The 22,205-nt window shown below is 40.0% G+C and overlaps 1 protein-coding gene and 1 non-coding gene across 2 annotated transcripts; both read left to right on the forward strand.

Moving 5' to 3' along the window:
* Window positions 1-1,028: 1,028 nt before the first annotated feature.
* On the forward strand, window positions 1,029-20,468 carry LOC100751364 (bile acid receptor). Its single transcript, XM_027393819.2, has 10 exons — window positions 1,029-1,092; window positions 4,196-4,558; window positions 6,850-6,990; window positions 9,788-9,930; window positions 10,021-10,125; window positions 10,259-10,358; window positions 11,222-11,335; window positions 12,887-13,009; window positions 13,728-13,841; window positions 19,298-20,468. The coding sequence occupies exons 1-10, from the start codon at window positions 1,029-1,031 to the stop codon at window positions 19,543-19,545; spliced, it is 1,515 nt and encodes a 504-aa protein (XP_027249620.1). The 3' UTR covers window positions 19,546-20,468.
* LOC113833218 lies at window positions 7,055-7,221 on the forward strand. The gene has a single exon (XR_003480788.1). It is a non-coding gene; the product is annotated as a U1 spliceosomal RNA (small nuclear RNA).
* Window positions 20,469-22,205: the final 1,737 nt, after the last annotated feature.

Genomic DNA, 22,205 nt, shown 5'->3' on the forward strand with positions numbered 1-22,205 from the left:
TCTCTCTCTCTCTCTCTCTCTGTGTGTGTGTGTGTGTGTGTGTGTGTGTGTGTGTGTGTAGGCCAGAAGAGGGTATTGGATTGCCTGGGGGCTGGTATTGCAGGCAGTTCTGAGCCTGAAACCAAACTCTGATCTACTCGAGAGCAGCAAGTGCTCTTAACTGCTGAGCCATCTCTCCAGTCTCCTAGAACAACTGTTTTGGGGAATGAGTCATTGTTAAGAGTTGTGCTGAGTTTTACAAACACTAATCTGCTCCTCCCAATACTTTGTGGAGAGTATTGGTACTACAACTGCAGAAGGCAAGGTTCAGAGAGGTATAATAAATCATCTATAAATAAGTGCTAAAATAGCGTTTGAGTTGTAACTTCAAATTTGGTATGCTTCTAATGATTATTGCCAAATTTATTAAGTCATTTAAAGGTTAGGCAATAAGAAATTAGTGAAATTAAATAATAATTTTATGTTTGAAAATGTGAAAAATTTCTTGATTAAAATAGAAGTATTAAGTTTCATGTATAAATTCTGCAAATTTTACTATTTTTTCATTTCTAAAAAAATTGTGTGTGTGTGTGTGTGTGTGTGTGTGTGTGTGAGCACACTCACACACACATGATGTATGTGGGTGGGTACAAGTACCACAGAGCACAGGCTGACAACTTTGTGGAGTTGGTTCCCTTTTCCCACCTTTACATGGGTTCTGGGAATTGAATTCAGGCTGCCAGGCTTCTGTTGCATCTTGAGCCATCTAATCAGTTTAAAATTTTCATTAAAAAAGTGTAACTTTTTGTTGTATTTTTTGGACAGTCTTGCTATATTGCTCGGGCTGATCTTGAGCTTACTATGTAGTCCTGGAAGGAAGGTTACCCCGCCTTTGTTGAAATTACAGGCATGTACTACCATGCCTGGCTTTACATTTTATTTTAATAAAAACATAAGTAATCTGTTGCAGTTCTCCCCCACTGCAGGTTTTATTCTGAAAGTGTCTAGCATTGCTGAAGAAAACAAAACCGTGGACACTGGACCAGAGAATGGCAAATACCTATGTCACTGCATCTGATGGGTACTGTCTTGCTGAACCCACACAGTATTATGGTATGTAATAAAAAACTGCAGTACGACTGTTAATAGAATATTTGTGTGTGTGTATGTGTATGTGTATGTGTATGTGTATGTGTATGTGTATGTGTGTGTGTGTGTGTGTAGAGATGGCTTAGCAGCTAAACTAAGCAGAAAAGCACTGACTGCTTTTCCAGGGGAATAGAGTTTCATTCTCAGTACTCATATACTTTCTCACAACTGTCTGTACCAGTTCCAGGGACTTCAGTCTCTTTCTCGGTCTTCCTCAGCACCAGGCACACAAGAAGGGCACAGACATACATTAAGGCACAGTTCTCTCTCACACAAAATAAACAAATGTAAAAAAATGTGTTCAATTAAAAAATTAACTTGAAAAAATTGAAGCTAGTTTTAAGGACAAAAAGAGTCAAACTTTTATGTTAAAATGTACATGAGCCTTACAGTAGTCATGGTTGATAAATCGTTTTTCTTTAAAGATTTATTTGTGTTATTTTTAATTGTGTGTGTGTGTGTGTGGGGGGTTCCCACAAAAGCCAGAGGCATTGGATCTGCTTGGAGTTGGAGTTACAATAGTTGTGAGCTGCCATGTGGGTGTTGGGAATTGAATCCTGGTCCTCTGTAGGAGCAGAATTCATTTTAATGGCTGAGCCCCTCTTCAGTGCTTGCAAAAAAAATTGTAAAGATCTATTTACTCAGTTTATGTGTATATCGTGTGTGACTGCATGAGTCTTTTGTATACCAAATGAATGTAGGTGCCTGGGAAGGTGAGAAGAGTGTGTCAGGTACCCCGGAGCTGGCGTTACAAGTAGTTGTGAGCCACCATGTGGGTGCTGGGAACTGAACCCCTGATTCTTTGCAAGAGCTATATGGGCTCTTAGTTACTGGGCCATCTCTCCGACACCCAGCTACACTTGAAATTTTAATCTTAATAAAAATCTTGTAAAACAGAAGGAAATGAAGAAAGAATGCAAGGGACACTAGAAATTTTCTACACTTAGACTAAACCTGTGATATAGATGTAATCTTACATATAATTTAAAAAGGAACTTAAACTCTTATTTCCACAGGGGGAGAAAGAGCTAATTATTTAATTTGGACAGTCAGCAGCAATGGTCCTTTTCTTTTTTTAAAAAATAGGTAACTATTTTACTGATTCTTTCCTTTTTTCCTGGTTTGTTCATGGTGCCAGTGATTGGAACCAGGTCTTGTGGTGCTAAGGGAGGACTTTACTACTGAACGTTTACTTCCCAGAAACAGTTTTCTTCTATCAGGCTATTTGGTAGTATTCAACACCCCACTGTTATTGGATGCTATAGAATTGCAAATGATTTGTGTGAGTGATTTTATGTGAATAAAAAGTATCCTGCTTGCTGATCTTGATGGTAGAATTTTGAAGCGAAGTTTAACTCTAACCATCCAATGACTCAGCACCAGGAGAATACAATTACCAGGTACAGACACAGAGTAACCAAACATTGCTGGGTTCTTTTGGAGCTAATATTTTGAATTAAGTCCAGTAATTTTCCTGAAAGCAGGGAGTAAGTTAGCTCTTGGAAATTCTGATGATCATGACAATAATATACTGTGAGCCATCTTATAGTTTATATGTATTTTACATTTTTGTTTATTTATTTTCTTTGCCAAGCTTTTCACTCTAGGCTACTTGACCTCTGAGACTGTGGAAATTCAATGACTCTCATCTCTTTGTAGGAGTGCTGAGATTACAAATGCACACCATTGCATCAGGCAATGGACTCTGGGTATCTTACGGGCAGAGCCATTTTGAGGACCCCCCAGAATATGCTTTAAAAAAAAATCATGCGTGTGTGCGTGCATGCGTATGTGCATGCGTGTGTGTGTGTGTGTGTGTGTGTGTGTGTGTGTGCGCGCGCGCGCGTGCACGCTCGCGCTCACGCATGCTCAAGCACATACATACATACATACATACATACATACATACATACACACACACACACACACACACACAGGTATATTCATGCTACAGCATAAATATAGAGGTCAGAAGCCAACCTTGATTGTCATTCCATCCTGTTTGAGATAGGATCTCTTTTTGGCTATTGCCATTCTAAGTCCATCTTTCATCCGGCGGAAGGTGTGCTGGGACTACAGACGCACATCTCCAGTCCAGCCGTAAGTGGGTTCTGAGACCCATCAGGCCTTCACGCTGTACAATGAGCACTCTTTCCTTTTGGGATGAGTTAATTTGTTAATTTATATGGGTTATGGCCTGATTGTATTAAAAACAGTTGTAATGGGGTTAGAGACAGGTGTGGTTCAATAGGTGCATGGAGTTGGATTGTTTTTCAGACAAAGGTATTTTAGAGCTGATTGCCCGGTGGGATCTGAAACAAAGTCCAACAGGCTTAAGGAGCATGGCATTCTTTTATTTTTAATTAAAAATGTTTTATTTATTTATTTAGGAGACAAGATCTTATTATATAAGGGTGTTCGGTTTAAGGTCCATCATTGGGAAGTTGGGAGAGGGAGATATTGTGCCCTTAGGGAGTGGGTACAAAGCTGACATTACCAAATTAGAACAAGAGGCACTCTTCTGTGTGGCTTGGGTGGGCAGGTGTTTGCCAAGTCCCAAGAACATTTGTAGATAAGGAGCCTAGGCAATGGGGTGTGGCTGTGGTCAGCCTACTTCTGGGTGTGTGTGTGGGATGCTGAATGTCTTCTTACTGTGCCTGCAGCCTTCTCTGCTTAGGTATTTGCTTACTAGAAGGCATGTTTCCAAGAGGGGCAGACTTCCCATTTATGTGTTGTGACAATAACCATAACAAAGGAAATGCAAAAAGTAGGGGGAAAATCCCTCAAGAATCTGGGAAAGATTCACTTTTCCTTAAGGAGAGAGACTAGCACCACTAGCTACTAATGTCCTTTCTTCTGGCTACTGATCCACCTCTGTCACTTCTGGGGTGACAGCATTTATTAGATGTTATAGTTCCATTTACTGATTTCCTATTATGCTGGACAGCAAGCCCTAAGATGTAGTGTTGAACTAACTTTCTATTGAGTATAAAATATTCTGAAGTTTGAAAACAATTATGAGCATTTGACTTTCATGATTTATTCTTTTTTGTGTTAATAAAACTAGATATTTTGCCAGAACAAATCCATTATCAACTGTGTGACACCGATTTCCAAGAAGCATCCTATTGTCAGTATTCTACTGCTCAGTTCCCTCCAGCTTTACAGTCGCCATCTTTTCAAAGCCATTTCAATACATATGGCTTGGATCCACAGTACGGTAGTGGTGGTTGGTGTGGACTTGATGCCTGTGAAGCAAGTCAGTCCACTTACATGTTTGTTCACGATGATGAAGATGGATTCCCTGGGATACAAAGGTCCAGACCAACTTGTTCGTTACGCTGGAAGGGACAAGATGAGCTCTGCGTGGTCTGTGGTGATAAGGCATCAGGATATCACTACAATGCACTAACCTGTGAAGGCTGCAAAGGTAAGGGTTAAGTCACCACAAAATGGACAGCACTGTGCACACCTGGTGCACACACACAGGCAGAACACCTACAAACATAAAAAAATACTTCATAGAACTCCCCAGGAATATATCACTTCTTGGCCATTAGGCTAAGATCAAGTGTAAAACATGAGAAATGCCGGATGTTAGTGGCGCACGCCTGTAATCCCAGCACTCGGGAGGCAGAGGCAGGTGGATCTCTGTGAGTTCGAGGCCAGCCTGGTCTACAGAGAGAGTGCCAGGATAGACTCCAAAGCTGCACAGAGGAACCCTGTCTCGAAAAACCAAAAACCAAAAAATTAACAACAACAACAACAACAAAAAACAAAACAAAACAAGAGAAACAAAACCAGGGAGAAGCAAGTTTAAAGGGATCAATCTGTGATCAAAAGTAGGAGAATAAAATGCTAAGTTTAAGATTAAGTCCCTCCCTTCCTCCCTCCGTCCTTGCCTTCCTTCCTTTCTGTTTTTCTTTGTTGGCTTTTTGAAACAGGGTCTCAGTGTGTAGCTCTGCAGGCCTAGAACTCACTATGTAGACCAATTTGGCCTCGAACCCACAGAATTCTGCTTGCGTCTTCCTTCTAAGTGCTGGAATTAAAGGCATGCAGCACTATGACAGGTCCTAGGGTTAATTTCTTTTTCTCTTCCCCTTCCACTTATTCTCCTTCTTCTCCTTTTTTTTTTTTTTGAGAAGGTTTCTCTATGCAGCCCTGACTGTCCTGAAACTCACTGTAAAAATCAGGCTGTCCATCTGCCTCTGTCTTCAAAGTGCTGATATTAAGGGCACCCACTACCAGGTCTGTCTCTTCATTTTTGAAGATGACTTTCACATTTCAGTATAAAACTAATTAGTACAAGCAAAACTTTTCCCTATTCCTAGAAGAATTCCATACTGGAACAAAACATGACTTTTTTTTATTAAGATCAGTATGTTAGCCATGACATCTTTTTATGTGCTTGAAGTAATTTACACTCTTGGAGAAAATCTGAAATAAATGACTTCTCTGATACTGAGTCAAAGGATTCTTTAAAATGCTTTGTAAAGAAAGAACAAGGGCTGGAGTGGTGTGGATCAGAGGCTAAGAACACTGGCTGCTCTCCCAGAGGTCCTGAGTTCAATTCCCACCAATCAAATTGTGCCTTACAACAGTCTGTATTGAGATCTGGTGCCCTCTTCTGGCATTCAGGGATACATGCAGGCAGAACACTATACAGAAAAAAAAATCTTAAAAAAAAGAGAACAAACTGAAAGTCTGAAAGCAAAGGTCAGTGTTTGCAAAGAGTGAAAGAGTTTTCTATTCTAATAGTTGCGAAGCAGTCCAGCACTTCATTAATCAATAAATGTAGGGATGGGAATGCAGGCAGGCCATAGCACCCTCAGAAACAAAACAACCCAAACAAGGGAAAACAGGCCAATATAGCATAAATAAACGTGTGTGTCCAGGATTAAATTTTACCTCTAAATCTTGCAACTCAACACTTAACAAAGAATAGCCAAATGGAGACTATAGGAAATGAGATAACAGCATCCTGAGTAGGGTAGCTGGGCAAGGGATAGCCTGCTTTCGAAAATCAGCATTTCACTGTTGAAACCCACCAGAGGCAGTTTTAAAAACGGAAGCTGAGCTTTTACTTCCTTGGTTGAATTGAGATTGTGAAACTCCATCCCTCTTTAGAAGGGGCGTTGACTAAGCTTGGTCACCTCACTGGAGCGAGTCGGAAATGGCAGGGATTGCCGTTTACAATAAGGAGTGAAGGAGGAAAGTGAGGGAGGAGAAGAGCTTTCTCAAGGAGGTAGTTAGTGCTACAGAAGCGTGCTGGGGAACTCCTGACTTTGCCCGCCGAAATCAAATTGTGGGGGTCTTAGAAAAGAGAGGCTTTTCTGACATTTTTGTTTATGTGACCACGTATTGTCTCAAAGGAACCTTGAGCGATGCTTTGTGGGATCGATATTCTGTAGACTGTAATTTGAAAAATTCTTTTAGGTAATTTACCTATAGTAGGATAGAGTGCTGCCTTAATGTGGTAAGAGTATTTAGTTTAATCTCCAGATGTTAGGATCATCCTCAGGATGGATTGAGTGAGTATACCAACTGGAAAGAATTTGATAATTTTCCAGCTTAATTTATACTTAAAAAATTATTGGGAGAAAAAAATCCTCTCGTTTTATTGAAATAATCTAGTAAGCTTGATACCTATAAATGTAAAATGTTAATAAAATGAGAAGTAACTAAAATATCAATATTAAACTTTGAAACTTTTGTTGGTAGGTTTTTTCCGACGTAGCATCACCAAAAATGCAGTTTACAGTTGCAAGAATGGTGGCCACTGTGAAATGGATATGTATATGCGCAGAAAATGCCAAGAGTGCAGACTGAAAAAGTGTAAGGCGGTGGGGATGTTGGCAGAATGTAAGTGCCATTGCGTTTGTGGCTTGGTTTTGTTTTTCTGAGGGGAAGTTAACTTTTTCCAACTTTACTTACCTGGCAAAGGAGACATTGTGGTAACAGTGGTGGCAAGGCTCACCCAGGGCAAGGCTCACCCAATGCACTGGGATGTGCTGACCCCTATGATTTCCACCAATGTGGGAAACTTGCCTAAATTATTTGGATTAGTGGGAGGACTGCTTTTGCACTCTCCTCTTTATAATAACATTGGATTTAAAAATAATAAAATAAGCTTACTGAGGATATAAAGCATTCTGCAATAGTTATTTTGAACATTGTCATATTTTATATATGGGCACATGCACACCACACATATATGTACATTGATTGCTCAACATGGATGGCATTATAAATTTAAGTAGTGATTTCCATAAATGTTGCTCTGTACTGTTTTGCTCTAATCTTGGAATCGGTCATAGTTTCATCTTAAGTAGAAGTTCTTTTGACACTGGAGAGTTAGCTCAGCAGTTAAAAGCACTTGTTGCTCTTGCAGAGGGCCCAGTTCCTAACTTCTGCATGGCAGTTCACAATCATCCATAGCTCCAGCTACAGAGGGTCCAATGCCCTCTTCTGACCTCTACAGGCACCAGGCATGCATGGCAGTGTGCATACATACATGCAAGCAAGACACACACATAAAACAAAATAAATCTAAATAGTAATTTTAAAAGATCTTGTATTTGTATATTACTTAACCTAAAATTATATACTGAATGGAAAAGTGCAAAATTTAAAGTTAGTAGTTGTCAAAATCCAGGCATGTATAGTCCACTAATAGTTAACACATGGGTATCAGGACCTGTCTCCAAATACCCTCACATTAGAGGTTACTGCTTTAACATATGAGGTTTGGAGACACCGTTCAGTCCAAAGAAACCTTTGAAAATGTTGTCTTTTATTTCTTAATTTAATTTATAGACAAAACCTCATAATGTAGCTGGCCTGGAACTTGTTAAGTATGCCAGGCTGGCTTCAAACTCATAGAGATTCTCTTGCCTCTGCCCTCCAAGTTCTGGGATTAAAAAAATATGCCACCACACCTGGCCCAAAAGTTGCCTTTTAACCTGTGTCAGAAAATGTGTGTGGAAGGGAACTCAGAGTCTTCTGAGGGACTCTCTAATAAAATGAACCGTCCTTCACTTTAGCTTAAAGGAATTTTGGCAAGATGAAGCAAGAGAATTGATGGGTACAATTATCGTGATTGGTGAGCATAAGCCTTATTCACATGTTATTCCCACTCATTCAGACCCTGCCACCATTGCCATAGCTCTTCATACTACATTTACCCAATGGTCCTAAAATTGCCTTGTGTTCAGTATTTGAGCATCCATTTCCTCTTCTTCCCCTTCTCTTCTTCCCTTTCCCCTTATTCTCCTCCTCTTTCTCCTCCTTTTCCCTTCTCTTTTGACTCTTCTTCTTCCTTCTTATTTTTCCTTCTTGTGGCATTGAAGGTTGAGCTCAGGGTTCCCACATGCTTGAAAATGTAACCCTAAGCTACACCCATAGACTCCTTTTCTACTTTAAAAATAATTGAAGACAGGGTCTATCGGAGTTTCTAAGGCTGGCATTCAACATGTGATCCTCTTCTCATAGTCTCTTGAGTAGTTGGGGTTATAGGTGTGTACTACCATGTCCAATACTTGATATATTTAAAATGGTTTCCTATTTTTGGGTATTCTTGTTCTCTGACAAATAATAATATAGAAGGGTTTGAAGGTTTTTGTTTTGTTCTACATGTAAGTTCTTCATTTGTTTTTATTTAATAGTTATGTTTTAAATACTTATGAAAATGACGGGTATATTAATTAATACTTGCATAATTTTAGTAGTGATTTATGGTAGCTGTTGCTAGCCCAGTAAAGGCACTAATGGAAGATTAAACCTTCTATAAAAACAATAATTCCCAGGCTGGAGAAACAGTTCAGCAATTAAGAGCATGCACTGCTCTTGCAGAAGACCTGAGTTCAGTCTCAGCACCCATATTGTGTGGCTCACATTCAGCTATAATTCCAGCTCAAGGGGACGTGACACTTCTGGCTTCTGTGGGCACCTGCGCTCATGTGTGCATCCCACACACAGACTCATATAAAGAATTAAGAATAAATCTTTAGGGCTGGAGAGATGGCTCAGAGGTTAAGAGCGCTGACTGCTCTTCCAGAGGTCCTGAGTTCAATTCCCAGCAACCACATGGTGGCTCACAATCATCTGTTATGAGATCTGGTGCCCTCTTCTGGTGTGCAGATATACATGGAAGCAGAATGTTGTATACATAATAAATAAATAAATTTAAATTGATTAAAAAAAGAATAAATCTTTAAAAGCAAACAAACAAAACAATCTTCAAATAAATATTATCCACATTTGAAAAATAACTAAATGTTTTGTCTGGCTTAGAGGAAAACTTGACAGCTTATTTAGAAACTCCTCAGGTAGTTTTCCTTATGTCAAACCATTGATAAAAGTTATAAATAAAGTAGTTCTACTACTCTATAAAATGACAATCTATCTCACTTCCAAGATGCAATTAATGTGCAAATTTCTTATGTAAAAACCTAAACATAATTTGGAAATGAAGACTTATTAGTTTTGTCTGCGTAGCTATTTCAAGTAGAGGAGATAGATAGCTGTGACGGGAAAGGAATATAGGACAGTTAGTTGATGCACACAAGAAGTCTCTGATCATTTAAGAGAGTTTTTATCAAATCCTACAGTGTTACTTTCTGAGACAAAAATACTTTGTGTCAATTTTGTAACATCACAGGTTTGCTCACAGAGATCCAGTGTAAGTCAAAGAGACTTCGTAAGAACTCCAAGCAGAAGATTGCCCTTTACTCTGACCTGCAAGTGGAAGACGAAGGCACAGATAGCAAGCTTGTATCATCCACCACGAGATATGGAAAAGGGGCAAGACCTTTCTTCTATACGTTGCCAGTTTCTTTTTTGACAATGTGTGTAGTAGGCACACATTATAGGTGCCCCTCTGTTTCCTTACAGGTTCAGGAAAGCTTGGCACTAACTCAAGAGGAACATCATCTTATGAATACCATAGTGACTGCCCATCAAAAATTCATGACTCCTTTAGGGGCAGCAAGTCTGCTTGTATGTATCCATTAAGGGCAAAAAAGAACTTGTAATGAATGTTATTAGGAAATGATAGCAAAAATGGCTAAAAACTTTAGTAATTATATGAAAGAAAAACTACTTATTATTTTTATTTCTGTTTGTGGATTAGCTGCAGGAGTATTCCAACCCTGAAGTAAGTTTTCTGAGACTCTCAGAGGCAGCAGTTCTAAACATACAGGGGCTGATGAATTTTACCAAGGGACTGCCAGGTAAAGTTCTGTTTCATTATTTTTTAAGATTTCTTTATTTTTACTTTTGTGTTATGCATGTTTTGCCTGCAAATATATATTCATATCATTTACACACCCTATCATGGAGGCGAAAAGAGAGTGTGAGATTCTCCGGACCTGGAGTTACTGATGGTTATGAGTTACCATGCGGGTGCTGGGAACCAAACCCAGGTCTTCTGTAAGAACAACACATGTTCTTAACTGCTGAGTCATCTCTCCAGGCCCCAATTCCCTGTTTTTAAGATAAAGGGGTAGTATAGCAAAACAAAACCCTCTAATGTGGGGCTGGATATGCAGCTCAGTGGCAGAGCACTTAGACAAGTGTGTGTGAGGCTCTGGGTTCAGTAGAAAACCTTTATTTTCCAGTAATGCTTCTTCTAACTAAAAAAAAAAAAAATTCTTATTTTATCTACCTCAATTAATCATGTGGGTGAAAATCTAAATATTTACAAAATTATTATAATGATGTAGTTTTTTTTTAGATGAAACAGGAAACAAAGAAAATTCCCTGTATAATACTAGAACAAACCATAGTGGACTAAAACTTAGTTATATATAACTCAGTTTCATTATATATTTGCAGGTACAGTAACTCATTGTAAAATTATGTTCTTCAAGGCTAAGGCAACTATGCTTGAGTTGTTCTTGCTATAAAAAAGTGTCACCTAGTTCTGATAAAAGTGCTCTAAGATATTGCCATGTAGAATCAATAATTTATTCAAATTTGAATTTATATGCTATGGCTATTCCCAAGAAACATTTAGGGATGATGAGTAAAGAAATATTTTTAAACATTTAATTTATGAACATTATCTTTTGATTATCTTATTTATTTTTTTAAGGATTTGAAAATTTAACCAATGAGGACCAGACTGCATTACAGAAGGAGTCAAAAACTGAAGTGATGTTCCTTCATGTAGCTCATCTTTACAGTGGGAAAGAATCAACCTCTGGAAGTAAAAAGAAAAAAAAAAGATGCCATTTAACTTTAACATAGTCATGTTAAATTTAGCAACAAATTATATGTCACACACACACACACACACACACACACACACACACACACACACAGCCCAGGCCTACTAGAGCTCATTATGTACCCAAGGAGCATCTTGAATTCCTGATGCTCCTGCTCCCACCTGCCAATCAATGAGTTTACAGACGTATTCATGTACACTGGCTTTATGTGGTGCTGGGGATGGGACCTAGGGCCTTGTGCATGTTAAGCAAGAAGTCTACTGATTGAGTGGCATCATCAGTCTCTTTAATTTTTCATTTTACCAGTTAGTGTAGGAACACATGTCTCATGATAGCTGTTTATAGATAGTCTTCTAATATATCCATCCAGCATTTTCTCTCAACAAAGTCATTCTTTTTAAAATTGTAATTTTTTTATTCTTGGGAGAATTTCATACATGTATTCAAAGTATTTTGATCATACTCACCTTACTTCCTCCCCCACCAACTACCCCAGAATTCCCCACACATCTTTCTCCTAATTTCATGTCCTCCCTTATCCTTCTTAAAAATAATCCAGTGACTCTACTTAGTTCTACTCATATGTGGGCTCATCCATTGGAGTTTGTAACCTTCAACCCCTAAAGAAAGAAGCTAGACTCTCCCTCCTCTAGCAGCTGTCAAATGCCAAGAGCTCCTTAGCTTGGGTGGGGGCTGCTGTGCCCCTAAGCCGGGCTCTTCTAATGAGGAAGACTTTTACCAGCGTTGAAACACTAAGGTGCTGGTGACTTTAAGTTTAAGACACAGTGGCGCTCTGGGTGAAGGCTGAATGCTTGCTTTGAACTCACAACTAATTTGTGGAACACCTCTGTGGTGGTGTAAAGTGCTAGTTAGGCTAAGTGTTGAACCTAGTATCCAATCACCTCACTTCCATAAAAAATGAAACATGTTTTTTAAAAACCAACCAACCCTTTGAATAGAGCAGGAAACCCATCATTGTTCTAGTATGTGTATGCGATAATTCAAACCATAAAGTTCTGTGTTGGTTGAAGGTGTGGGAAGAAGCAAAACGACAAACACAAAAACAACAAAACATTTTGCCAGCCATGCCAGCTGCCTTCACTAACTGCACTTGCTACAGTGCTAACCTTTTAAAACTTATTTACTGGTTGTTTTCCCCAGCATATACTGTACGGTAGTGTTGCTAAAGGGGAGGCCCTTGATAACGTAGTCCATGATTGCTTGAACAGTGTTTGCTTAAGAGTCTCCACAGTCTCTGATGCCCTAGAGTAATGTGTAGAGGGTGTCTGTGTTTAAGAAAGTCATTCTTTATAGCATCATGGGAAACTCATTTTGGGGGGTCTTCTATATACTTTCTACAAAATATGAGCTATTAATCTGGGTTCATGTTCCAGTACCAAAAATGATATTATTTTAGGGGAATGGTTTTCACATAGTAGTCATGTTAGATTCTAAAACGATACTGCATTTACTCTCTGTATAATGATGAGAGTAAAAAATTAAGAGTTTGTATTTTTTTCTTTTGCTAGGTATTATGAGACCATCAAAGCCCTCAGCTCGTACAAGGGAGGTGCATAATCAGAGCAGTGAAGAAAATGTTTATTCTTTGGAAAACTTTTTCAAGCAAGGCAGTTCTTCTGCTACTCTAACTGGTAACATTGTGCAATACAAAGTATCATGCTGGGTGGCCATGCTTCCTTTTCTCCCCTTCGTTTCATTTTGTTACAAGGAGAATGCCCTGGGCTGTTCTGCCCACAGGTTTTCTGTTAAGAGTGTTTCAGTGGTGGTGAAAGGATTTGTAGACACAGTCAATGTATTTGTTAATGTTAGGTAGGTAACCAGTTAGCATTCTATTTGTAACTATTTTCGTTTGGCTACATCACTGCAATTGTTTCCCTATTTAGGTGGGAAGCTATTTGGGGCCTCTGGATCATTCTTTGGGGTGCTTTTCAAAGTTTTCCAGGATGCTGATGTTGTCATATACAGCCAACATCACAGTATCAACCACTTTTATAGATAGAAGGTGAGCCTTACCATGGATAATACAGAAACACCAGAGAGGGGCTTCTGCATGCTATAGCCTCTCAGTCCCACAGCCTTTTGTTTGGTCCATGTTGTGACTGACACCCTGCTATTGTTCTGGTCTTTCTTAGTAGCACACCTAATGAGCCCACTACTGAGGTTCAGGCATGGCGGTCCAGGGCACAGCAAAGGGAATTGTCCTTGCTGGCAGTCACACAGGCAGCCAGCTTGAGTCCCACCTTCATTTCATTTTTCTTATACTAGTTTGAGAGAGAACAAAAGATATTCATGATGTGTTTGCTTCTGTGCTACACTCTGATGAAAACGCACTTGTATTAATCTCTTTAGGCATTACTGAAGAATTCGTTACCTCACTAACTTACTTCTACAGAAGAATGAGTGAACTCAATATAACAGATACGGAATATGCTCTGCTTACAGCAACAACAGTGCTTTTCTCAGGTAAACGCTGTCAGCAAGAAGGTGACATCTGCATGGGAAATCATGAAGTTCTTGGTTATTAAACTTAATTGAGGTTGAATGTACCGATTATATTCCATCACAGTTTGCTGTATGAGTACTCCTTTAAGCACACCATTGTGTGGTAGTTTCTTACATATTTAAAAATGCTTTCATGTCCTTGGATATACTCTCCCAAGTCCTTGATAGAGAAAGTTTCTAGGGAGTTAGCTATATTCTAATCTCCATTTTACTCCTCTTACACTTGAATCGTCTACAGTTCCATTTCACTCCATTTTCTCCAGTTCACCACAACCTGTCAATAGCTTCAGGATCTTGGCATTGCTGATCCCACTGGCCAATTCTCAGTCCTTATCTTACTTGACCCATCAGCTATATTTGGTAGAGAAGCCCATAAGCTCTTAAAAGAAAACAAGAGGACATCCTGTTTCCTGTGAGTCTTTGGGTGGAGTTTTGCAGCCATGGTGAAGATCTCTGGTGTGTTGGGAGGAATCTTCATGCTATCTTCTTGACTTGTCTGTAGCATACATTACATACTGGCTCCAGGTTAAAGTGAGGCAGTTGATAAGCATGGGTAACTCACTGCTTCAAGCCAATGAAATCGTCCTGTCTTAATTGATCAAGACATATTTGTGTTCTTTTTCATTCTAACTTTCGATGGCATCAGGGTTCATGAATGCTCACTAAGTATGCTCATTCAAAGTTCAATCCCATAGGCTCCAGTGCAGCTACATTTCATTTTCCACTTTCTAGTATTATGCTTCATTCTCTCAGAGAAGCTTTGTAAGCCACTGTGCAGTGAAAAGGGTAGAGGAGATAAGCCTGGATTTAGAGGGCTGGAGGGATAGCAGTGTTTATTGTCATCTGGACTTGAATGTTTGGAAAACCAGCTAAGAGTGTTACTAGGAAAAGTTTACCCAAGTTGGACCATAAAACTCTTCTTTTTTTCAGTTCAGTGTAAGAATTAAGCAACAAATTCTGGATGGTGCTGCAACTTCAGTGCTCCACTCCCAGGAGTGGAGTTAGTGGCTAATATTGTCTGTGGCTAACATCGTTTACACATTTTTTTTTTTGAGACAGGGTTTCTCTGTGGCTTTTGGAGGCTGTCCTGGAACTAACTCTTATAGACCAGCCTGGCCTCTGAACTCACAGAGAACTGCCTGCCTCTGCCTCTCGAGTGCTGGTATTAAAGGCGTGCGCCACCAACGTCTGGCCAATAGTTTTAATTGAAGTTTTCTGATAACAACTTCATCACTTTTATCACTTCCCTTCAGTCAATCCTTGTTTAATATCCTTTTCCAGGGCTGGTATTTTTATTCCCAACAATTTATCCTGTCATAATCTTGGCATTCCTACTCACTGTTACATGGAAAATGTTAGGGTCTCCTTGTAGACTGTAGTCCAACTAACAACTTGCCTCCAACTTTGTTAATATTCAGCACTGTTGCAAACAGAACTAAAATCGTGCAAAAACCTGCAAAAACAAGCCACTCTCAGAACTTTCCACTCCAAACCAAACAACCTGACCACTATATTACTCATGTGTCGTGACCCACGATGTCTCAGCCTTAGTCCATGAGGTTCTACCTGAGTGGGGGTGTGTGGACTTGGAAGCTCCAAGCAACCCAACGGCGATAAAGACCAAACACAGGCATCTTGTCATCTTCAGAGAGCTCTCAGTTCCATGTTGTGGAACTAGAGTCATTTCTTTATTAGCCATCTTTTCTGGTGTTTCTTAACTGTCCTGCCAATACCACGAGGGAATCATCCTCTTTTTGTTCCCTCTCTGCTCTGGCTGCTCACCCCTTAACCCCTAACCTTCTGTCCTCACAAGTTATTCATACCTCTAGCTCCTCTGCCCAGGTGAGGGTCTATCCAGATGCTTAGGCACATACAGATGCAAATAAGAGGCATATTACCTTGAGGCTATGGTAAACAGTAGTAGCCTAGTGGCATTAACAATACAATGGTGACCCTGAGCTTCCTGGAGCCACCGCTGTTTACAGCAGCCAGAGACTGGGACCCAAAATATTCCATAACAGAGATATTCGGTCCCCCACATTCATGTAGGTGTTTTTCTTTTGTTAGACATTTAAAAAAACATTTATTTATTCATTTAGTGTGTGTGTGTGTGTGTGTGTGTGTGTGTGTGTGTGTATACATGTCACATATATGGAGGTTGGACAATTTATGGGAGTTGGTTCTCTCCACCACATGGGTCTTGGGGGTTGAACTCAGATAGTCAGGCCTTGAGAGCTTTCTTTTTGTGTCACTGACCCTCAGGAACATCATCCTCTCTTGATTTTTCCCTGTTCATTGGCAATTCTTCCTATGTCTCCTTTATTATTCTGTCTTCTTCATCTCTCACAATGAGAAACGTTTAAGTTGTTTTGAGATGAAGGTACCAGCTTCCCTTTTGGCAGCCATAACGGCCGAACACGTGCTCCATGACCTTGTCTTAGTCACTAGAAAGTCAGATGCCTGCCTCGTGACAAGGAACCAATCAGAAGTTAGTTGGTGGTGCTATGCTTTACGACCCTGGGTGTACTTTACGGACAAGCACACAGCAATGATGCAAAGCATAGCAACCACCCTGGGAGGGCCTATGGGCCATAACAACCAATTGGCCAATCAACACAGGGCAAGCCCTCCAAGCCTGGAGGCACACCAATCCTGAGCCTGTGCGTACCCCTAGACACTCCCCTTAAGCTGTCCTATAAGATCTCTCCGGAGGCCCTAGGAGCTGTCTTTGCTAGCCATCCGCCATGGCGGGTGGGTGAAAGACCCGAGCTAACATGGGATTAGCTTGTTAAATTACAATAAAGCCTCGTGCAGTTTGCGGCAAGCTCTCGAAGCTGCCTGGTGTTTGGGGTGACCACGGTCGTGGCCTGGGACCCTGATACATGAGTTTTCCGGGGGTCTAACAGAGACTCAGTCTACTTTTAGATTAACTCATTATTTTATGTGTGTGTTTTGTCTGCAACTGGTGCACCACAAGTGTGCCTTGGCTGCTGAGGTCAGAAGATGTCAGATCCCTTGGCACTGGGTTACAGATGGTTGTGACAAGGTTCAGTTTTCTTCTGCACTCACTTCCTTCATGACTTCATCCTATCTCTTGGCATTAAAGGTCTGTGTGTATCTGATACCAACTACATTTCATTTTCCACTTTAATAAACCAGAGTTTATTAAATAGCCTCCTGCAGATTTCCATATGACTGAGCAGGTATATCAGGTTTAAAATACCCAAAGCCAAACTCCTGAGACTTTTGCTACCTATTATATTTCTCCTGCACCTGTACTAAACTATATCTTCATCTTCCAAATTGCATGTGCAAATTTAAAAAAATCCTTACCTTTTCTTTCTCCTATACTAATATCGAATATGCACCAAATCTGTTGGCTCAACCCTAAAATATATCTAGCACTTAACCATTTACTGCTTCTTTCTTTTCTGTCTTTCTGTCTTTCTCTTTCTTTCTTTCTTTCTTTCTTTCTTTCTTTCTTTTCTTTCCCTCCTCCTTCTCCTCCTCCTCCTCCTCCTTCTCCTCCACCTCTTCTTCCTCCTCCTCCTCCACCTCTTCTTCTTCCTCCTCCTCCTCCTTTTCTTCTTCTTCTTCTTGAGACAGGGTTTCTCTGTGTAGCCCTGACTGTCCTGGAACTTGTTCTGTAGACCAGGCTGGCCTCGAACTCAGAGATTCATCTGCCTCAGCATTCTGAATCCTGGGATTAAAGGTGTGTGCCATCACTGCCTGGCTTGCTTCCTACTGTTTCTAGCCCGAGCAGTGTACTTGAATCTACTGATCTAACTAGATTTTCTGATTCTATGCCCTATAGATTTTCTCTCTGTTAGCACGGAGGGAGATTCTCTGAAAATGTAAGTCAGATCATGTCCCTCCTCTGTTTGTACCTATTCCTATTTTGCATAAATTAAAGCCCAAGTTCTTTCTGTTATTCTCTATTGCTCCTTTTCAGCCTCTATCTGGCTACACTGTTTCTGACATAGAAATCCATTGAGCACTGCAAGCTTGTGCTACAGGCCTACTATTCTGATGCATCTTTTCCTCTTTTTGCTCAGAGGCCCACACGATGCTCTCTTTCACCTTTGTGTTATTTTATTTTATTTATTTAATTTTTTTTGCCTTCACCATTTTGGGTTTCTGTTAAATGATGCTAAATTCCTAATCAGTCTTTGCAAAATAGCCACTAGCCCTCCACCCCAGAGTCCTATCTGTTTCCTTGTTTACTTTTATCTATAGCACATCAGTATTTTATTTTATTTTATTTTATTTTTTTGGTTTTTCGAGACAGGGTTTCTCTGTGGCTTTGGAGGCTGTCCTGGAACTAGCTCTTGTAGACCAGGCTGGTCTCAAACTCACAGAGATCCACCTGCCTCTGCCTCCTGAGTGCTGGGATTAAAGGCGTGCGTCACCAACGCCCAGCTAGCACATCAGTATTTTATTTTTGCTTTTTAAAAACTATTTTTTATTCATTTATTTTTATTTTTTCTCTCTCCATTTTTTATTTAAATTAGAAACAAGATTATTTTACATGTCAATCCCAGTTCCCTCTGCCTCCCCTCCTCCTCTGCCCACCCCCTCAACTGACACCCTACCTATCCCATACCTTTTCTTTTAGTTTTATTGATGTGTCTCACTTTTCTTTTAGTTTTATTGATGTGTGTCTCACTTGACTGCATACGTACTTCATGTGTGCAGTGCCTGTGAGTCCAGAAGAAGGTGCCAGTTCTCCTGGAATTGGAGTTACAGATGATTGAGAGCCACCATGTGGGTGTGGAAATTGAAGCCCACTATTCAGGAAGAGTGTCCAGAGCTCTTAACTGCTGAGTGGTCTCTCTAGCCTTTCTCTAGTCTTTGCTTTCTAAGATGTTTGTCTCTCCCCCTCTCTACCCATTATATATTAAGGATATAAGTACAATAAAAGGAGACAGTTTTGCCTGTGAGGTTCCTTGCTGCATAGTTAGCAAAGTGACTGGATGAATGAAGGCTGTTGAAGTTTTCAGAACTTCCCAGTTGGCTTATATCTTATGGAAGCAACCCAAAACCTTTCGCCCTCTGTTTCCTATTGACTGTAGAGACTTTACTTGCTATTTTAAAGTCTCAGGAAAGCCCTTCATGCCTGTTATATTCCCAACGTTACTCAAGGATCCTTTCCTTCCCATGTGACTTTATGGAAATTACTTAACTCCCTACATTTCAAAGAGCTAATCTGAAAAATGTGATTAAAGTAGAATGTAGCACAATAGAATATCATGAAGATTAAATAAAATGATGGACAAAGACAATTTGATCAGCAAATCTAATATGTATTAGAATTCTGTAAGTACTTGTGATTTAAATTATTTAATAACTGCATTGCTTTAAATGAATTCATTATTTCACCACTTTAATTAACATAAGATAAATACGATCTTTTTCAGATCGTCCTTCCCTTAAGAATAAGCAGCAAGTAGAAAACCTACAAGAACCAGTTCTACAACTTTTGTTCAAGTATTCAAAACTGTACCACCCAGAAGAGCCACAGCATTTCGCTCACCTCATAGGGAGGCTTACTGAACTGAGAACCCTGAGTCACAGGCACTCAGAAATCCTCAGCACCTGGAAAACAAAGGACCCCAGACTGGTTACAATACTCTCTGAGAAATGGAATTTGCACTCATTTAACTGAAAATTTAGAATGTTGAGATTTGTCTTAAAATTTCAAAATCAATATTGGATGACTAATTTGACAACAGTAAAGAAAACCATTGTGTTATCATACATCGCCATAAAATGGAGATCCTAAGGGTCATCATTTGGATTTGGATTCTCGGCAGAGGAACACCCTAGGATTCTTCCCAATGGAGCTGTGTGGTGGCACAATCCCCTTGCTTGGGAGATACAGCAGGGTGATCCCAAGTTTAAGGCCATCCTGGGCCGCATCTCAGAAGAAGAAAGAGGAGAACTGATGGCTATTGCTTTTTCATGAGTCGTCACCTGAAGAAACTTTTTTTTCATTTAGCTGACAATATCTAATGTACAAACATGAACAAAGGTTAGTTGTATTAGGATAAGGCAGTGCGTATGCCTCACCTTAAGGACACACGGATGGAATGAGAAGCTGATGCCTAAAGCTATCTTGTCACAGTATTTCATGACTGATTAAAGAGGAACAACACCTTTCAAATTGTATCTGCTTTGTATTTTTAATAAGTATATGCTAATTACACAAAACATGGAGTTTCATTATGAAAATTTCATACATGTATATATTTTAGTTGTATTTACCACACACTCTGTAATGCCCATATATTACTGATGCCCTTCTTGCACCCCGGTAGTCCCCATCTACTTCTGTGTCTTAAAACAATAGATTCACACATGCAAGCAAACATCTGATTCTAGTCTGAGTCTGATTTATCTCCTTTAACATGAAGATGTCCATCTATTTCTCTGCAAATTACAGTTTCATTCCTCTTAAGGACTGGATTGTGTGTGTTTATCTGTATATATCACATTTTATTTATCCATCCATCCATCTGTTGATGGCACCTAGCTTGATTCCATATCTTGGCCACTGTGAATAGTGCTGTAATAAACATGACTATGTAGGTGTTGTGACTTTATGTGGTTCTTGATTCAGGTGTATTCCCAGAAGTGGTATGGATTATTGGTGGGTCTATCTTTAGATTTGAAGAAAACTATATAGTGACTTACACAGTGACTACTACTTCTCAACAGTTTATAAAGATTCCTTTCCCTTTACAATTCTTGCCAACATTTGTTTTTCCCTTTCTTTTTTTTTTTTTAATTATACGAGTGTGAGTGTGTGTGTGTGTGTGTGTGTGTGTGTGTGTGTGTGTGTGTGCATACCAAAGCACATTTGCAGACATCAGAGGGCGACTCTGTGGCGTGTGTTCCTTCATGTGTTTTTCATGGATTGTCAGGTTTAGACACAAGAGCCTTTATCTTCAGAACCAGCTCACCCCACCCATATCTTTTTCGTATCCTCCATGGCTTGGTTCTGGAAGCCTGACTGGGGTGATGAGTGAATGAAGAAATGACAGACACAAAGACACAGTTCAGAAAAGCTGGGATTGGTTGGTGTCTTAGTCACTTTTCTATTGCTGTGAACAGACACCATAACTAAGGGAACTTATGAAAGCATTTAATTGGGGGCTTGCTTATAATTTCAAAGAATAAGTCCATGATGATAGTCGAAGAGAGCATGGCACCAGGCAGGTAGGCATGGCACTGGAGCAGTAGCTGAGAGCTTACATTCTCATCTGTAAGTTGGAGGTAGGGGAGATAAGAGGGGGGCTGACTGGGCCTGGCATAGGCTTTAGAATCTCAAAATCGATCTGCAGTGACACTTCCTCTCCAACAAGGCCACACCTAATCCTCAAATGGTCCACCAAGTAGGGATCAAGCAGTCAAATATAGGAGAGAGTTGGGGCCATGTTCATTCAAATCAACACAAGTAGGCCTCTGATGGAAGGCAGCAACTATACAACAACCTAGAAACTTAGCACATTTATTGTGCGTCACATAAGGAGTTAGGTTATCTAGACTTGGTTGAAGGTCTCTTAGCTGGGCAGTCTCAAGTTGTGGTCATCCTGGAGAAGGAAGCTTCAGAAGGTAGTTTTGCACACATGTCAATATTCACACATGGACCAGAGGAAGGCTTTGCTATTATCATGGGTTTGAGGCACTGGTCCTTGACATGGTGGTACTCCTGTCAATAATCCACATTCACTTGGGAATTCCTGTGATTTGTACTGCTAAATTTATTCCACCGAAGAAAATATCAGCTATAGATAAAGGAGTTCATTTTAATATTCTGCAATGTCATACATACAAAAACCCTGAGAATACCAAGGGCAGCTTGACTTCATAGCTGAATTTTTAAAGGCAGATCTGAAAAAATGCTGATGAGAGATCTGGCTCTTTGATGAATCCGCCAGGCTTGGTGAACTTGTCAAAATGAATGTAAAGCTGAGGAGGTAAAGCTGAAATGCTCTGGAAAGCAGTGTTTTTAAATAGCTCTACTTCCCTTTTAGAGCAGACAGATGCAGATAAAATGGTCTCTATGTGGATGCACAATGACGGCCTTTGAAACTGTTTTCTAAATGCAAACTGTGGGCTAAACAGCACGCTTTCAATTATATCCTACACACTGTAGTGTAGGATATAAAAAGCAGCACTTAACCCCCGTGAACATTATTTATAGAATGCACTGCTATTACAAGGTCACTATTGGGGAAAGAGAAGGGGAGAAGGAAGAAGAGATAGAGCAAAAAAGCAACTAAAACTAGCCAACAAGATACCTCAAGGAACTCTAGATTGTGG

The sequence above is a fragment of the Cricetulus griseus genome (assembly GCF_003668045.3).
Source record: "Cricetulus griseus strain 17A/GY chromosome 1 unlocalized genomic scaffold, alternate assembly CriGri-PICRH-1.0 chr1_0, whole genome shotgun sequence".
In the NCBI taxonomy this organism is placed as follows: Eukaryota; Metazoa; Chordata; class Mammalia; order Rodentia; family Cricetidae; genus Cricetulus; species Cricetulus griseus.

Excerpts from the sequence above, each read along its gene's own strand:
- LOC100751364 (XM_027393819.2), top strand. The coding sequence starts at position 1,029 with ATGGCAAATACCTATGTCACTGCATCTGATGGGTACTGTCTTGCTGAA. Across the intron at positions 1,093-4,195 it reads TGAACCCACACAGTATTATG|ATATTTTGCCAGAACAAATC; the intron begins GTATGTAATAAA and ends TAATAAAACTAG. Across the intron at positions 10,126-10,258 it reads TAGGGGCAGCAAGTCTGCTT|CTGCAGGAGTATTCCAACCC; the intron begins GTATGTATCCAT and ends TTTGTGGATTAG.